The sequence below is a fragment of the Aotus nancymaae genome, unplaced genomic scaffold, assembly GCF_030222135.1.
Source record: "Aotus nancymaae isolate 86718 unplaced genomic scaffold, 86718_ANA_hifiasm-v0.15.2.pri h1tg000004l, whole genome shotgun sequence".
Classification (NCBI taxonomy): domain Eukaryota; kingdom Metazoa; phylum Chordata; class Mammalia; order Primates; family Aotidae; genus Aotus; species Aotus nancymaae.
Genome location: NW_026988415.1, coordinates 14,568,299 through 14,586,953, shown reverse-complemented (window position 1 = coordinate 14,586,953; position 18,655 = coordinate 14,568,299). Strand labels below are relative to the sequence as shown.

Here is an 18,655-nt window from a genome sequence, read left to right as displayed (position 1 = left end):
CTCACTAATCATAAACTAAACATTTTCCTCTTCATAGATTTTGATACTCAATATTATTCCCATAAATGCGTTAATGTTATAGTGGGAGAAATTAGAACTGTTCATTAAGTGAATCTTTCTTCTTTCCACTTAGTCATTTACTCATTCATTCAAAAATATTTGTTGATCACCTGCTTACCTCTCAAAGCCTTCCATACCTATCCAGTCTTTTTTTTTTTTTTTTTTGAGATGGAGTCTGGCTTTGTTGCCAGACTGGAGTGCAGTGTCACCATCTCGGCTTATTGCAACCTCCACCTCCCGGGCTCAAGCAATTCTCCCCCTGTCTCAGCCTCCCGAGCAGCTGGGACTACAGGTGCCCACCACCACGCCCGGCTAATTTTTATATTTTTAGTAGAGATGGGGTTTCACCATGTTGGCCAGGCTGGTCTCAAACTCCTGACCTCGTGATCCACCCACCTCGGCCTCCCAAAGTGCTGGGACTACACGCGTGAGCCACCAAGCCTGGCCAAATTTTTATATTTGAAAACACTTTCAGTTGAAGGAGGAGTGGGGTGAGATGAAGCCAGATTTGATTGGGTTGAAGAATGACAGAGAGGCGAGGACCTATAAATGGCACTGTACGGCCGGGTGCAGTAGCTTGCACCTGTAATCCCAGCACTTTTGGAGGCTGAGGTGGGCAGATTACCTGAGGTCAGGAGTTTGAGACCAGCCTGCCCAACATGGCAAAACCCCATGTCTAAAAATACAAGAATTAACCAGACGTGGTGGTGGGCACCTGTAATCCCAGCTACTCAGGAGGGTGAGGCAGGAGGATCGCTTGAACCCGGGAGGCAGAGGTTGCAGTGAGCCAAGATTGCACCACTGCACTCCAGCCTGGGCGACAGAGCAAGACTCAGTCTCAAAAGAAAAAATGGCACTGTACATCCAAGCTCAGTTATTTGGGGGGAAATTCCTCATCTGTAAAATGGGAATGTAAAAGTAACTGCTTTATAGGTTTGTTGTGGATTACCTTGATCAATATAAAGCACTCAGCACAGCACTGGCACATACTAAATGCTCAATAAATATTACGTGTTTTTATCAGTGATACTACATATAGTTAGCAACCAGTATACTTGGCTTTTTAAAAATTATTATTTTTAAATCTGTTTTTCTAGTACCAAACACTTAAAAGGATACTAGGCATTTTAAAAATGCATAACATTCCTTAGGAATTCTAGGCTCTTAATTTGCATAACATTCCGTTTAATATAATGTATATTTAAAATAAACCATCTTATATAACATTGTGTTTGGCAGAATGGAAGTCATTTTAACTTATTGGATGATGGGGATTTCAAAGCTTGTTGGTTTAGCTTGCTATAACAATACTATGCACATGCCTTTATTGTGTCAAAGTATCACTTCATTATTATTATAATACATTTGTAAGTATGTACTTACCTGTAGTATAGAACTGCTGAATTATCTAGGAAAATGACATGATGAGTTAGAATGCTTTTGGCAAAAGCAATCAAATCCAATTAGAAGAGACTTAAACAGGCTGGGCGCGGTGGCTCATGCCTGTAATCCCAGCACTTTGGGAGGCGGCAGAGTGGGTGGATCACCTGAGGTCGGGAGTTCGAGACCAGCCTGGCCAATATGGTGAAACCCCATCTCTCCTAAAGATACAAAAATTAGCCGGGTGTGGTGGCAAACGCCTGTAATCCCAGCTACTCGGGAGGCTGAGGCAGGAGAATCGCTTGAACCTGGTAGGTGGAGGTTGTAGTCGTGCCACAGCACTCTAGCCTGTGCAACAGAGAGAGACTCCATATGAGAAAAAAATGTGTGTGTTTGTGTGTGTGTGCGCGCGCGCGCGCGCGTCTCTACATATGTAGGTAAAGCAATGTTTTAGAAACAAATCACTGTGACAGAAGGCATTGAAGAATCATAGGTTTCATTCAACACAAAAATAAATAAAGATGCATATTTTCTAAGCATTGTTTAAAAAAAACTGTTCTCTCACAATTATTTTGTTTAATTAAGTGCAAATATTTTCTTCACTTCTCTCAGGAAATCACTCCACCCACTTCTGTTGAACAGAAGCCCGAAGACCTCTTCTGACATTGAGACTGCCTTCTCTCAAATCACCCTTTTGCTTTATCTCCTAACAACTCTGAAGTTGGCATGCCTGCGTCTTTCTCTCCCACCAGGGATTCTGGCACTTTTGCTCAATCTGCGTGTCACTGCCTCACTTCTCCATCCCCACCCCCTCCTCTTCCAAAGGAAGCAGGGGGAATGTCTCATCTTCCTAAGAAAAAAGGTTGTGCTTTTCTTGAGCAATTCATCTGTTCTAATTTTATGCCTACTGACATCTGTCTCATTAGATTTTCCTTTTCACATTGGCAATCACAAACCCCATATCTACTATATGGCCCACAAAGTCACAAGCATGTAGTACATTCCTGCCCTGCTTTGTGCCCTGTGCATCCAGCCCATGTTCAGTTGGTGTTAAGTAGCATTATAGGCCACCTTAAATCATTTCTGAAACTAGGCAGAGATGTTTATGAACATAGTGTACAACCCTTTGTTTAGGATTTTCTGAGCATTTTATCTCTAGTTACTGTAGTTCGAGATGGCTTAAAAACAGCAAACCTAGGAAAATGAAAAATAATTTTTAAAAACCTTAATGTCTTTACAATATTAGTTTATGGTGATCTCTCTTAAATGGAACTAAGTTTGGTTTTTCCTCCTATCTTAATTCCTTCACTGGAGATAATTGTTGGGAATTAGCTTCACCCAGAACCCTCCCTAACCTCCCCCTACTTCCACTCCCAGCCTGCTTCACACCATGACATTGTTCCTTGGTGCTGATACTCTTAGTTCCTTCCAAGGGCTTTTTACTCTCCTGGAGTGTGAGAGAAAGGCACAGTGGAAAATTTACACAAAAGATACCAGTGAGGTTTATTACACCTGAGGAAACTCATTATTTCTATTTTAATACTTTGTTTCATGCGGAAAAATTATCTAAGGTAATTCCTTTGTAAACGCCACTCGTAATACTTAATTTGGGGACAATTCTCTTCCAGAAGTCTTGTTTTCTACAATTAATTTCTCACATTATTACTAAAAGAATCGGCCAATACAATGTTTGATCCACATTTTGTCCAATTAAAAGGCCTTCTTGTGGCTTATGATTCTGTAGCTCAAGTTCAAATCCTACCTACCTCAGACATTTCACACTGTCTCCCTGCTGGTATCATCAATTTCAGTCAATCTTCTCACGATTTCCTGGATAAAGTTTTTCAGTTGGAAATCCTAAGCCTTTGTCTGAACCTAAACTGGTTCCTTCCCATCCCTTAGGTAGCCATTAAGAATAATCTCTTCTAGGAAATCTTTCATTATTTTATGAAGCAAATTTGCCATACCATGTTGTTCTCACTTATAAGTGGGAGCTAAATGATAAGAGCTTATGAACGCAAGGAAACAACAGACACCGAGGTCTACTTGAGAGGGGAGGGTGTGAGGAAGAAAGCAGAAAAGATAACTATTAGCTGGGCGCGGTGGCTCATGCCTGTAATCCCTGCACTTTGGGAGGCTGAGGCGGGCTGATCATGAGGTCAGGAGTTCGAGACCAGCCTGGCTAACACAGTGAAACCCTGTCTCTACTAAAAATACAAAAAAAAAAAAAAAATTGTGCGGTAACGCGACTGATCCCAGAGAATCCGGCGGGAGCCCTGGGGAGAGTTCTCTTTTCTTTGTGAAGGGCAGGGCACCCTGGAATGGGTTCACCCCGAGAGAGGGGCCCGTGCCTTGGAAAGTGTCGTGGTTCTGGCGGCATCCGGTGAGCTCTCGCTGGCCCTTGAAAATCCGGGGGAAAGGGACTAGAAGCATTCCCTTTGAAATCTGGCACTAGACAAGGATGCCCTCTCTCACCACTCCTATTCAATATAGTACTGGAAGTTCTAGCCAGAGCAATCAGGCAAGAAAAAGAAATAAAGGGTATTCGATTAGGAAAGGAGGAAGTCAAATTGTCTCTATTTGCAGACGACATGATTGTATATCTAGAAGACTGTATCACCTCAGCCCAAAATCTCCTGAAACTGATAAGCAACTTCAGCAAAGTCTCAGGATACAAAATCAATGTGCAAAAATCACAAGCATTCCTATACACCAATAACAGACTTAAAGAGAACCAAATCAAGAATGAACTGCCATTCACAGTTGCTACAAAGAGAATAAAATACCTAGGAATACAACTAACAAGGAATGTAAAGGACCTCTTCAAGGAGAACTACAAACCACTGCTCAACGAAATAAGAGAGGACACAAACAGATGGAGAAACATTCCATGTTCATGGTTAGGAAGAATCAATATCGTGAAAATGGCCATATTCCCCTAAGTAATTTACAGATTCAATGCTATCCCCATCAAGCTACTAATGACCTTCTTCACAGAACTTGAAAAAACAACCTTAAACTTCATATGGAACCAAAAGAGAGCCCACATAGCCAAGTTGATTCTAAGCAAAAAGAACAAAGCGGGAGGCATCACACTACCGGACTTCAAACTATACTACAAGGCTGCAGTAATCAAAACAGCATGGTACTGGTACCAAAACAGAGATATAGACCAATGAAACAGAACAGAGGCCTCGGAGGCAACACAACATATCTACAACCATCCAATCTATGACAAACCTGACAAAAACAAGCAATGGGGAAAGGATTCCCTGTTTAATAAATGGTGTTGGGAAAACTGGCTAGCCATGTGCAGAAAGCAGAAACTGGACCCCTTCCTGACACCTTACACTAAAATTAACTCCAGATGGATTAAATACTTAAACATAAGACCTAACACCATAAAAACCCTAGAAGAAAATCTAGGCAAAACCATTCAGGACATAGGCGTAGGCAAGGACTTCATGACCAAAACACCGAAAGCATTGACAACAAAAGCCAAAATAGACAAATGGGACCTGATCAAACTCCACAGCTTCTGCATGGCAAAAGAAACAGTCATTAGAGTGAATTGGCGACCAACAGAATGGGAAAAAATTTTTGCAGTTTACCCATCTGACAAAGGGCTGATATCCAGAATTTACCATGAACTAAAACAGATTTACAAGAAAAAAACAAGCCCATTTAAAAGTGGGCAAAGGAAATGAACAGACACTTTACAAAAGAAGACATACATGAGGCCAACAAACATATGAAAAAAATGCTCATCATCACTGGTCATTAGAGAAATGCAAATCAAAACTACATTGAGATACCATTTCATGCCAGTTAGAATGGTAATCATTAAAATATCTGGAGACAATGGATGCTGGAGAGGATGTGGAGAAATAGGAACACTTTTACACTGTTGGTGGGAGTGTAAATTAGTTCAACCATTGTGGAAGACAGTGTGGCAATTACTCAAGGACCTAGAAATAGAAATTCCATTTGACCCAGCAATCCCATTACTGGGTATATATCCAAAGGATTATAAATCGTTCTACTATAAGGACACGTGCACATGAATGTTCATTGCAGCACAGTTTACAATAGCAAAGACCTGGAACCAACCCAAATGCCCATTGATGATAGACTGGACAGGGAAAATGTGATATACACCATGGAATATTATGCAGCCATCAAAAACGATGAGTTTGTGTCCTTTGTAGGGACATGGATGAACCTGGAAACCATCATTCTCAGCAAACTGACACAAGAACACAAAATCAAACACCACATGTTCTCACTCATAGGCAGGTGTTGAACAATGAGAACACATGGACACAGGGAGGGGAGCACTACACACTGGGGTCTGTTGGGGGGAAATAGGGGAGGGGACAGCGGGGGGTGGGGAGTGGGGGAGAGATATCATGGGGAGAAATGCCAGATATAGGTGAAGGGGAAGAAGGCAGCAAATCACACTGCCACGTGTGTACCTATGCAACAATCTTGCATGTTCTTCACATGTACCCCAAAACCTAAAATACAATAAAAAAAAAAATATATATATATATATAAATTTACATAGCTACATGAGAAAAATTATTGATTCACTGAAATCAAATATTTATCAAGTACTGACCATATGCTAGATATTGTTTCTAGACTGGAGGCACAGAAATAAACAAAACATTACAATTCTGTCCTTAAGGAGGGAAAAAAAAAAATTAGCCAGGCATGGTGGCACTTGCCTGTAGTCTCAGCTACTCAGAAGGGTGAGGCAGGAGAATTGCTTGAACCTGGGAAGCAGAGGTTGCAGTGAGCCGAGATCATGCCACTGCACTCCAGCCTGGGCGACAGCGAGAATCTGTCTCAAACAAAACAACAACTATTAGGTACTGGGCTTAATACCTGGGTGATGAAATAGTATGTACAACAGGCCAGGTGCGGTGGCTCACACCTGTAATCCCAGCATTTTGGGAGGCCGAGGCAGGCAGATCACCAGAGGTCAGGAGTTTGAGACCAGCCTGGTCAACATGGTGAAACCACGTTTCTAGTAAAAATACAAAAAAATTAGCCAGGCATGATGGTACATGCCTGTAGTCTGAACTACTTAAGAGGCTGAGACAGGAGAATCGCTTGAACCTGGGAGGTGGAGGTTGCAGTGAGCCGAGATTACACCACTGCACTCCAGCCTGGGTGACAGAGCAAGGCTCCATCTCAAAAAACAAAACAAAACAAAAACAAAAAGAAAAATAATATGTACAACAAACTCTGGTGACACGTGTTTATCCATGTAACAAACCTTCACATATACTCCCAAACCTAAGATAAAAGTTAAATAAAAAATTAAAAAATAAAAAATAATTGTCTTATTTATGACATGTCATTGTAATACAGCCAGTGTCATAATTTCTATAGAAAGTATATGTATACATTTAAGTTCAGTTTAGCATATCTTTTTCCTTAGATTATGAACTTCACAAACCATAAAGTTTCATATTATATATTGTGAATTTTCTGTGCATTTAATTGATGAAGATGTGAACTTCAGTAGCATGAATTAAATGTATTAAAATTCTGCATCTTCATTGCTGGGTGCGGTGGCTCACGCCTGTAATCCCAGCACTTTGGGAGGCCGAGGCGGGCAGATCACCTGAGGCCCGGAGTTCCAGACCAGCCTGACCAACATGGAGAAACCCTGTCTCTACTAAAAATACATAACTAGCCAAGCGTGGTGGTACATGCCTGTAATCCCACCTACTTGGGAGGCTGAGGCAGGAGAATCACTTGAACCCAGAAGGCGGAGGTTGTGGTCAGACAAGATTGTGCCATTGCACTCCAGCCTGGGCCACAAGAGTGAAACTCTGTCTCAAAAAATAGTAATAATAATAAAATAATAAAATAAAATTCTGCTTCTTGAAAGGTGTGTTTGTGTATATATATGTATATTTGTATATGTGTATTCTGTGTACACATATATATACATGTATATGCATATACACACAAAATATACATGTACACATATATCCACGTGTATATGAGATTTTTTCAGGAAAAACTAAATTTTTCAGATTCTGTTCATGCTACTGCACAACTTCTCAATTAGTGCTACTGAAGGAAAATACTGGGGAAGAATCTCCAAAACTGTGTGTAAATCACAATGTTTTCTGCTTGCTTTGAAAATTTGATTATTTTTATAGTATGCCTTAAGAATGGGCATATAAATATTTTTTTAAATTAGCAATATCAGAGGTTCAAGGTAAAAAAGAAAAAAATCACAGTATCTAATGTTGAAAGGGTACAAGGAAGTAGGCATTCCAATACACTACTGGGAAGTAAATTTGTGTAAGTTATCTGGAGGCAGCTTGGCAATGTGTATCAACAACCTCCAACCCAGAAAGTCCAGGTCTATGAATGTATGCCAAGGAATTAAGGATGTACACAAACATTAGCTTAAAAGATATTATTACAACATTGTTTATATGAGCTAGCAAAAAATATTGCAACAGTCTGAATGTCTAACAATAGGGACTAGGTTAATCGACAGATTCTTCATTACCTGTATTTGAATTCCAGTTCTAGCAATGACTACATAACCCCTTGGGCAAGTTGCTAAGTCACTGTGGACCTCAGTTTTCCTGAGGCAAAATGAGGGTGAAAATAATGCCTACCTCATGGGGTTGCTGTGAGAATTGAGTGAGATAAGGCCAGGTGGGGTGGCTCATGCTTGTAATTCCAGCACTTTGGGAGGCTGAGGTGGATCACGAGATAAGGAGTTTGAGACCAGCCTGGCCAACACAGTGAAACCCCATCTCTACTAAAAATACAAAAATTAGTGGGGCGTGGTTGCGGGTGCCTGTAATCCCAGCTACTTGGGAGGCTGAGGCAGGAGAATCACTTGAACCCGGGAGGTGGAGGTTGCAGTGAGCTGAGATTGTGCCACTGCACTCCAGCCTGGGCAAAAAAGTTAGACTCCATCTCCAAAAAAAAGAATTGAGGTAAAACATATGTGGCATATAATAAAAGTGCTGCTCATTATTATGGTACATCCTTATAGTATAATATTCAGCACTTAAATGGTGTTGCACATGAATTTTAACATAGAAAGACTCAGAATGTATTATATATATTAAATATATATGCTTTATAATGAGACAAAATGTAAGTCAATTTCTGTTAAAAACAAAAAGATCACAGCCAGGCACGGTGACTCACGCCTGTAATCCCAGCACTTTGGGAGGCCAAGGCAAGGTGGATCACTTGAAGCCAGGAGTTCGAGATCAGCCTGACCAACATGGTGAAACCCTGTCTCTACTAAAAATACAAAAATTAGCTGGGCATGGTGGTGCACACCTGTAATCCCAGCTACTCGGGAGGCTGAGGCAGGAGAATCACTTGAACCCAGGAGGTAGAGGTTGCAGTGAGCCAAGATTTGACCACTGTACCGTAGCCTGGGTAACAGACTAAGACAGAAGAAGAAGGAGGAGGAGGAGGAGAAGGAGAAGAAGAGGAAGAAGAAGAGGAGGAGGAGGAGGAAGAGGAAGATTAAGAAGAGATCAGGATGAATAGGCAGAGCATAAAGGAACTTTAGGGCAGAGAAACTACTCTGTACCATACTGTAATGGTGGATGCATGTCATACATTTGTCCAAACCCTTAGCATGTCCAACACCAGGAGTGAACCTAAGTGTAAACTATGAACTTTGGGTGGCAATGATGTGCCAATGTAGATTCACTGGTTGTAACGAATGTACCATTCTAGTGAGGGATGTTGATAGTAGGAGAGGCTGCACATGTGTGAGGGCCAGGGGTATGTGGGAAATCTTCATAATTTCTGTTCAATTTTGCTGTGAACTGAAGAGCACTCTAAAAAATAAAATCTATTAAAAATAAATAAAAGATACAATAGAACAGGAAATACTAAAAACTGCTATGTAGCAGAGGACAGATAGCCTAGTTTTATAAATGTGCAGCATATAATCCAAGTTGTTTATGTATAATTAAATGATGAATTCTAGAGTATTTGATGATGGTAATAATAATGGTGGCAGTAGTTATAGTTATCGTTTATTTAGCACATACTATGTGCCAGATGCTGTGCTGAACACATTACATGCATTATCACCATTATCACATTTAATATAAATAGATGCTTGAAACAGCAACTGTTGTTCATAACACTGTTGCCTATAGCAACAAATTATATATCCAATGTATCCCTTTAATGTAAGTTTTATCCAGAAAAGATTTCTGACTTTTGTGAGAAGGGTCAGCTAGTAGCATTATTGATTTGAATTACAAATTTTCTTTTTTTTTTTTTTTAAGCATAGTAACCAATAGTTTTTCAACCTTCGTCCCCTCCTACCCTCCTTTGTCTAAATTTTTATGTGTATTATTACCATCTTTTTTTTTTTTGAGGAAAGAAAGAAAGAAAAAAGAAAGAATGAAGAAGAGGAAGAAAAAGGAAGAGAAAGAGAGAGAATGGGAGTATTGCTTTCTTGCCCAGGCTAGAATGCAGTTTAGTAATGGGTATTGAAAACCTCTTTTATACCAATAATTATACTTAATAATGTAGACAGGAAGGAATAAGGGAAGAAAATAACAAGCAGCCAACCAATATTTCATTTAAACCTATGAAATGCTATGTGATTACTGAGGAGTGATTTAATTCGAATTATGTAGTCACTTTTGGAATAGGTGTGAGGTGGTAATGTATGTTTTGTGTATTTGAAGTGGGGAGTTCTATAAATGTTTATTAAGTTTACTTGTTCCGAGTCTGAGTTCAAGTCTTGTATGTCCTTGTTAATTTTCTGTCTCGTTGATCTATAGAATCATTAGCTCTTCTTGTTACATTGATCCTTTTGCCATTATGTAATGTCCTTCTTTGCCTCTTTTGATCTTTGCTGCTTTAAAGTCTGCTTTATCAGAGGCGAGAATTGCATCTCCTGCTTTTTGTTTATTTGTTTATTTTTACTCTCTGTTTGGTTGGTAAATCTTCCTCCTCTTTGTTTTGAGTCTTTGTGTATCATTGCATGTGAGATGGGTCTGGATGCAGCGTACCGATGGGTTTTGGCTTTTTATCCAATTTGAATATATATGAGTTTAATACTGCCATTTGATGCTAGCTGGCTGTTTTGCCCATTAGTTGGTGTAAATTTTTCATTGTGTTGATGCTCTTTGCTTTTTGATATATTTTTGGAAAGGCTGATATTGGTTGTTCCTTTATATGTATAGTGCTTCTTTCAGAAGCTCTTGTAAAGCAGGCCTGGTGGTGGTGAAGTCTCTAAGTACTTATTTGTTTGCAAAAGATTTAATTTTTCCTTTGCTTGTAAAGCTTAGTTTGGTTGGATATGAAATTCTGGGTTGAAAGTTCTTTTCTTTAAGGATGTTAAATATTGGTCCCCACTCTTTTCTAGCTTGTAGGGTTTCTGCTGAGAGATCTGCTGTAAGTCTGATAGGTTTCCCTTTGTGGGTAACCTGACCTTTCTCTCTGGCTGCCCTTAGTATTTTCTCCTTCATTTCAACCCTAATAAATCTGGCGATTATGTGCCTTGGGGTTGGTCTTCTTGAAGAATATCTTTGTGGTGTTCTTTGTATTACCTGGAGTTGAATATTACCCTGCCTTGCCAGGTTGGGAAAGTTTTCCTGAATGATATCCTGAAGAGTATTTTCCAACTTGGATTCATTCTCTTCGTCACATTCAGGTACACCTATCAAACGTAAATTAGGTCTTTTCACATAGTCCCATATTTCCTGGAGACTTTGCTCATTCCTCTTCATCCTTTTTTCTCCAATCTTGTCTTCTCGTTTCATTTCACTGAGCTGGTCCTCGACTTCCAATATCCTTTCTTCTGCTTGATCAATTCGACTGTTTAAACTTGTGCATACTTCACGAAGTTCTCGTGTTTTTCAGCTCCATCAATTCACTTATATTCCTCTCTAAATTGTCCATTCTCGTTAGCACTTCATCAAACCTTTTTTCAAGGTTCTTAGTTTCTTTGCATTGCGTTAGAACAAGTTCTTTTAATTCACAGAAGTTTCTTATCACCCACCTTTTGAAACCTGCTTCTGTTATTGGAACACACTCGTTCTCCATTAAGCCTTGTTCCGTTGCTGATGAGGAATTGCGATCCCCTGTAGAGGGAGAGGCATTCTGATTTTGAGTATTCTCTGCCTTTTTAGGCTGGTTTCTTCCCTTCATTATATATTTATCCCTCTGTCATCTTTGTAATTACCGACTTTCTAACTAAGTCTCTGAGCGGACGTCCAACTTGTTGATTCCCAGCGCCGAAATCTGAGCAATCCACTGCGCCGGCCAAAACAGCAGTGTTAAGATTGATGGTGCTTTTCTGCCTGGGAATCTCTGGACTCTGCACCAAGAACTGCCACGCTGAGGCGCCAGCAAAACTGCTGCGCCAGCCACAAGAGTCGCCCTGGCAACCCGTGGGGCTCCTCTGCTGGGAATCTCTTAGTCCGTGAGCAACAAAAATTCGTCTGAAACTGTGGCGTCCTCTCGTTCTCTGCGCTTTCACTGGGAGCTATGAGCCCGAGCTGCTAGTGATCAGCCATCTTGGATCTCTCTTACAAATTTTCTTAAACTATCAACCCTGGAACATGATTAGTACAGGCCAGTCTGAGTTACACACCAGTCAATAATCCACAGCTGTCAGACATTTTTTTTGTTGTTATTTTTTGAGTCAGAGTCTTGCTCTGTCGTCCAGGCTAGAGTGCAGTGGTGCAATCTGGCTCACTGCAACCTCCGCCTTCCAGGTTCAAGTGATTCTCCTGTGGCAGCCTCCAGAGTAGCTGGGATTATAGTCACCCGCCACCACACCTGGCTCTTTTTCCTTTTTGTATTTTTTTTGTAGAGACGGGGTTTCACCATGTTGGCCAGGCTGGTCTGGAACTCCTGACCTCAAGTGATTCACCCACCTTGGCCTCCCAAGGTGCTAGGATTACAGGCATGAGCCACCATGTCCAGCGTGACATGTTTATACCCATCCTCTGGATAGCAACAGAACCAGGATCAGGACTGATGATATCTGAGTATGTCTATTCCAAAGTTATGTAGATGGTGCCGTTAGGTGTAACCTGCTTTTCTCCTATATATACCAGAGTAGATTATTTTTTCACAGTTCAAATTCTTTGAGCAAGACATTTAAAGCTTTGTAGTATCTTCACACTTTTGGCCTCACAGTCCTTTCTCCCTCCATGAACTTTTGGCGTTCCACTCACACAGGGCCAATAACCTGTCCCAAAACGTGCCAAGCACCTTCACTTTTCTGTTGCTTATGCTGACAGACTCTTTGTCCTACAAGGTCTAACTGAAATACCACCTTAAGCCTTTCTTATTTGTCTCCCACCTCCCACCGCCTACACACACCCACTTCATCTTTGCTTTTGATTCCCACCCTGCTTTGTTTTCATTTAACGTGCACTTCCTTGTCTCTTATATAAAATCTGCTTCCAACACTGGTCTCTTCAGTGGATTGTAAGGTCTCTGAGGGTAATAACTACAGCTTATTAGTTGTTTTTCTTTAAAGAAAAAACTCTCATTCCCCTCTGAGCAGAAAAATAACTCATTAAACCTGGTAAGCATTCAAAAAATACTGACCTACTTAACAGCCATATTTTGACAATAGCGAATTATTACGGTGAAGTAGCTGTTGCTAATTGTCAAATAAAATTTATATGTAGTGAATTTTCAGTTACCCACGTACCAATTTTCTATAGTTCTTTTTGCAACCTTGGCTGTTTCTTCTACTTTCTAGCAAATAATTTGAAAAAACAAACAGATTTTAATACTTTTAAGCAACATATAATGAGTGAGGTAATGTATTCCTTAAAAAGTCATCTGATACATTTTAAAACCCAATAAAATTTCAGACTGTCTGCTTCATAGAAACATTTATTTATCCAACACATACTTTATTTTATTTATTTATTTAGAGACAGTGTCTTGCTCTGTTGCCCAGGCTGGAGTGCAGTGGCACGATCTCGCCTCACTGCAAGCTCTGCCTAAGGTTCAATTGCTGAGGCAATTCTCCTGCCTCAGCCTCCTGAGTAGCTGGGATTATAGGTGCCTGCCACCATGCCTGGCTAATTTTTGTATTTTTAGGAGAGACAGGGTTTCACTCTGTTGCCCAGGCTGGTCTCGAACTCCTGACCTCAGGTGATCTGCCCATCTCGGCCTCCCAAAGTGCTGGGATAACAGGCGTGAGCCACCACACCTGGCCCAACACATACTTTTTGAACACTCATCTTCTCACCACTCACTAACTCACTCCTCTTACTGCCTTTCATGGCCACACTCCATCTATTGGTTTCCACTGGGAACCTTAGCAACCTCTTTGCCCTCCTTTTGGTCATTTCTCCAATCTACCTCCTTCTCTTCACCCTCCCTTTTTCATTTAGACCCTCACCATCTGTGACCTGACCCATGACCCTGCTTCTAGTCCCTCTTCCATCCACCATCAATGTGTTCTGCATGATGCTGCTAGGGTTACCTTTCTAAAGCAGATATGATCTTGTTTAAAAGAACCTTTGAGGTTTGAGAACTCAGAGGAATCTATGCTCTGGGTTTCCTACTGTGCTCAAAGGCTAAAGTCCAAAAACTACAATCTGGTTTTAGCCTAATTTCCCTGAATTTGTTTCCTGCTGCACCCTCTCAGATACTAAGTTTCAGCCACCCTGAACCTCCCTGTTCCCTGAACATTCCTCTCTGCCTGTTTCCTCTCACTCCTTGAAATGTCCTCCCTCCTCTTCTCTAATGAATTGCTACTCCTCTACGAAGTCTTCTCCAAGACCCCACACAGAGTTCTCTGTGCTTTGAACTCAAATCATAACTCTGTTCTGCCATTTGACTGTGACCTAGTTTCCCCTAACTAGACTTGGACTTGCTCAAGGACAGGAAAATCTCTTATTTATCTTTGGATCCTCAGGGCCTAGCTCAGTACTCATTATATGCATTTGTTTGTAGAGGTGGGTTTTTGCCATCTTGCTCAAGCTGGTCTTTTATTCCTGGCCTCAAGTGATCCTCTCAAAGTGCCAGGATAATAGGCATGAGCCACCATGGTGGCTGGCCTCCAGGTCTTTTCTTTTCTTTTTTTTTTTAAATTCCAAGTAGCTGGGATTAGAGGCACGTGCCACGACGCTCAGCTAATTTATGTATTTTTAGTACAGACAGGGTTTTGTGATGTTGGGCAGGCTGGTCTTGAACTCCTGGCCTCAGGTGATCCACCTGCCTAGGCCTCCCAAAGTGCTGGGATTACAGGCATGAGCCAACGCACCCAGCCTCATTCAATATTTTGAATGTACAACTCAATGTGCTCTTTATAGAATTTGAAACTAAGATATGGTAAACACGTTATCTGGCATTTCAAGAAATAGGCACGGTACAGAACGAGTTTACAAATGAATTCTGAAGGTAATTTTCAAGCCTCATTTTCACACTTTGCTTTAAATCCCTCCATTCTTTCATTCCACTCTTGTGTGGGTCCTCATAAGCTTTGAGAAAAGACTGAAAAGGAAAAAGTAGCCCCGAAAAAGAGAAAGGACCTAGACAAGAAGTATCTTAGCAACCAAGAGTAAAATGTGCTAAATGACTTGAAAGTGACTACCTTAAAGTCATTCTATATTATGAAAGTTTGGTTTCCCCAGCTAGATTTCAGTTTCTTTGATGTCGTTATTCTGTTTATGATTTTTGGGCGGTATGCTTGGCAAGCAAGCTACCGATTCAATGACCGTTTCAGCTTTTTTTTTTTTTTTTCCGGGTAATACTTCTCATTCAGCTTTAATGATGGGCTGAAACTGGCAAGAGAAATGAGGCAATTTTAAGATCTAGTGCCTTAGGAAAGAAAAGGTAGAGATGAACAAAATCCTCTGTTGATGTTCTGCTCTATATTTCTTATGATAACAGTTATTTTGTTCTGTTTTGAAAAGTGTTGATTTTTGATCAGTATAATTTTCAGTCAAGATCCAGATGGATCTTTTTTTAACTTTGAACTTAACTGATACTGTTGCTGGCATGCATAAGGCACTAAATAAATATTTTAGGTAATTCAACATTGACTTAAGGTTTATTTATTTATTTATTTATTTTTTCCTTTTTTTTTTTATTGCATTTTAGGTTTTGGGGTACATGTGAAAAACATGCAAAGTTGTTGCATAGGTGCATTCATGGCAGTGTGATTTGCTGCCTCCCTCCCCCTCACCCATATCTGGCATTTCTCCCCATGCTATCCCTCCCCAACTCCCCCCCCCGCTGTCCCCCCCCACTCCCCCGCAACAGACCACCGTGTATAGTGCTCCCCTCCCTGTGTCCATGTGTTCTCCTTGTTCAACACCCTCCTATGAGTGAGAACATGTGGTGTTTGGTTTTGTGTTCTTGTGTCAGTTTGCTGAGAATGATGGTTTCCAGGTTCATCCACGTCCCTACAAAGGACGCGAACTCCTCATTTTTAATGGCTGCATAATATTCCATGGTGTATATGTGCCACATTTTTCCTGTCCAGTCTATCATCGATGGGCATTTGGGTTAGTTCCAGGTCTTTGCTATTGTAAACTGTGCTGCAATGAACATTTGTGTGCATGTGTCCTTATAGTAGAACGATTTATAATCCTTTGGATATATGCCCAGTAATGGGATTGCTGGGTCAAATGGAATTTCTATTTCTAGGTCCTTGAGGAATCGCCACACTGTTTTCCACAGTGGTTGAACTAATTTACACTCCCACCAACAGTATAAAAGTGTTCCTATTTCTCCACATCCTCTCCAGCATCTGTTGTCTCCAGATTTTTTAATGATCGCCATTCTAACTGGCGTGAGATGGTATCTCAATGTAGTTTTGATTTGCATTTCTCTAATGACCAGTGATGATGAGCATTTTTTCATATGTTTGTTGGCCTCTTGTATGTCTTCTTTTGTAAAGTATCTGTTCATATCCTTTGCCCATTTTTGAATGGGCTTGTTTGTTTTTTTCTTGTAAATCTTTTTTAGCTCGTTGTAAATTCTGGATATCAGCCCTTTGTCAGATGGGTAGGCTGCAAAAATTTTTTCCCATTCTGTTGGTTGCCGATTCACTCTATTGACTGTTTCTTTTGCCGTGCAGAAGCTGTGGAGTTTGATTAGGTCCCATTTGTCTATTTTGGCATTTGTTGCCAATGCTTTTGGTGTTTTGGTCATAAAGTCCTTGCCTACGCCTATGTCCTGAATGGTTTTGCCTAGGTTTCCTTCTAGTGTTTTTATGGTATTAGGCCTTATGTTTAAGTCTTTAATCCATCTGGAGTCAATTTTAGTGTAAGGTGTCAGGAAGGGGTCGAGTTTCTGCTTTCTGCATATGGTTAGCCAGTTTTCCCAACACCACTTATTGAACAGGGAATCTTTTCCCCATTGCTTGTTTTTATCAGGTTTGTCAAAGATCAGATGGTTGTAGATATGTTGTGTCGCCTCCGACGCCTCTGTTCTGTTCCATTGGTCTATATCTCTGTTTTGGTACCAATGACAGAACTGGACTTAAGGTTTAGATATAATTAATCAGAAACACTAAAGCAAGCTTGACTTCTGCATTTTAAATTTCAGTTGTCGCCACCATCTGCCTTTCGTGGTTCCATCAGCCGCCTTCATCAAATCAAACAGGTAAGAAGACTTTCCAAATTGAGAGCTGTTCATTTTAAAAAGTAAGTGTTGTTTTTCTTTGTAAAAATACCTGTGTTTCAGTAATTCTAAGTGAGGTCACATGTAATTAAGTTTTTATTTCTAAGAATGATTTCTTAAAAAAAAGAAAACAAACTAAGAAGCCCTATATTTGGCTTATTCACTATTTTAATTAATTAATAATTTCTAGAAATACTGCAAATTTTTCTATCTTGAGCGTGACTTCTTTCTTCCAGGGATCTGAAAGTGGAATGCTATACATAAAAATTAATTTTCAGCTTCATAATAACCAAGTTATCATCATTTTTTTGACCCTCAGATGAGTTTTTTTGACAGATAAAATGGCCTTCATGCTATTGTTTTGTGTTCACTTCTTAGTGATTTCAGATCAGGGACACGTTGTACCTCACTGGTTAATATTTTGTGAATTTGTGCATGCGTGTGTGTGGCTGGGTGGGTGGATGTGGGTAGGTTGGTAGGTGTGCACTCATATGCACATGATGCTTAATAGCACAAGCCTAATACAGAATTCAACCTTTTAATTATCCAAGGATTAGCCACAGAACTCAAAAGATCAAATCACCACTCTGCCAGAGGTGTTATTTTTTTTTTTTGACCCAGCTACAAACAGACATTTTTCCCCCCCAAGGGAGGCTTAAATTGTTCACTTAGCACTAATAGGTACTTTACATCTGTGGCCTCATTTTATCTTGCAACAACTTTATAAGGTAAGAAACTAAAAAGGGGAGAAATTTAGCAATTTACCCAAAGTCCAAAGTTGGTGAGTGTCAGAACCAAGATTTGGCCCAAAATTACTGGATTATTTTCCAGCTCCCATTTCCCTGTTTCAGTGGCACAAAGCCCATAATACTGTCTTGTAATCCCAGTTATTAGTCCTCCAACTCTTGCTTCCTTTCCCTCTCTCCCTTTCACCCCGGTGCCATGCCTTCCTAAGGTCAGTTTATACACTACCAAGAAAGTATGGTAAAAACGGTTTTTCATACCTTTTTTTTTGAGACAGTCTCACTCTGTTGCCTTGCCCCTGCTGGAGTGCAGTGGTGCGATCTCGGCTCACTGCAACTTCCTCCTCCTGGGTTCAAGCGATTCTCCTGCCTCAGCCTCCCTAGTAGCTGGGATTACAGGCATCTGCCACCATGCCCAGCTAATTTTTGTATTTTTAGTAGAGACAGGGTTTCGTCATGTTGGCCAGGCTGGTCTCAAACTCCTGATCTCAGGTGATCCGCCCACCTCGGCCTCCCAAAGTGCTGGGATTATAGGCGTGAGCCACCGCACCAGGCCGGTTTTTTACTTTTTAGTAGGTAAAACTTCTTTTACTCCCGTTTTTGTATGTAGCTGTTTTAGAAATTCTTAAAGAATTCAGCAACTTCGGATGAGTACTTAAAGTGACCTCTGGTTTATCTGTGCAGTATGTTTCTTTGCTTCTCCTAAATTAAGCCAAGTATTTGAAGATGGGTTATGTGTTGCTATTTGCTGACGAAGCTTGATATGAATATTAATTTACATTGGTTAGGAATATAAGTTTAATGCAGTTTATTTCCATAGTGACATATATTATAAA

General features: G+C 40.5%; 1 protein-coding gene across 9 annotated transcripts in view; it reads left to right on the top strand.

The window, feature by feature from the left end:
- The window catches only part of PABIR3 (PABIR family member 3), a 51,313-nt gene that overhangs the window by 8,772 nt on the left and 23,886 nt on the right, over positions 1-18,655 (top strand). For all 9 annotated transcript variants that reach the window (XM_064384318.1, XM_064384316.1, XM_064384311.1 and 6 more), the window contains one exon: positions 17,002-17,058. In XM_064384318.1, the coding sequence (XP_064240388.1) occupies positions 17,002-17,058 (57 nt within the window). The remainder of the gene's footprint in view (positions 1-17,001; positions 17,059-18,655) is intronic.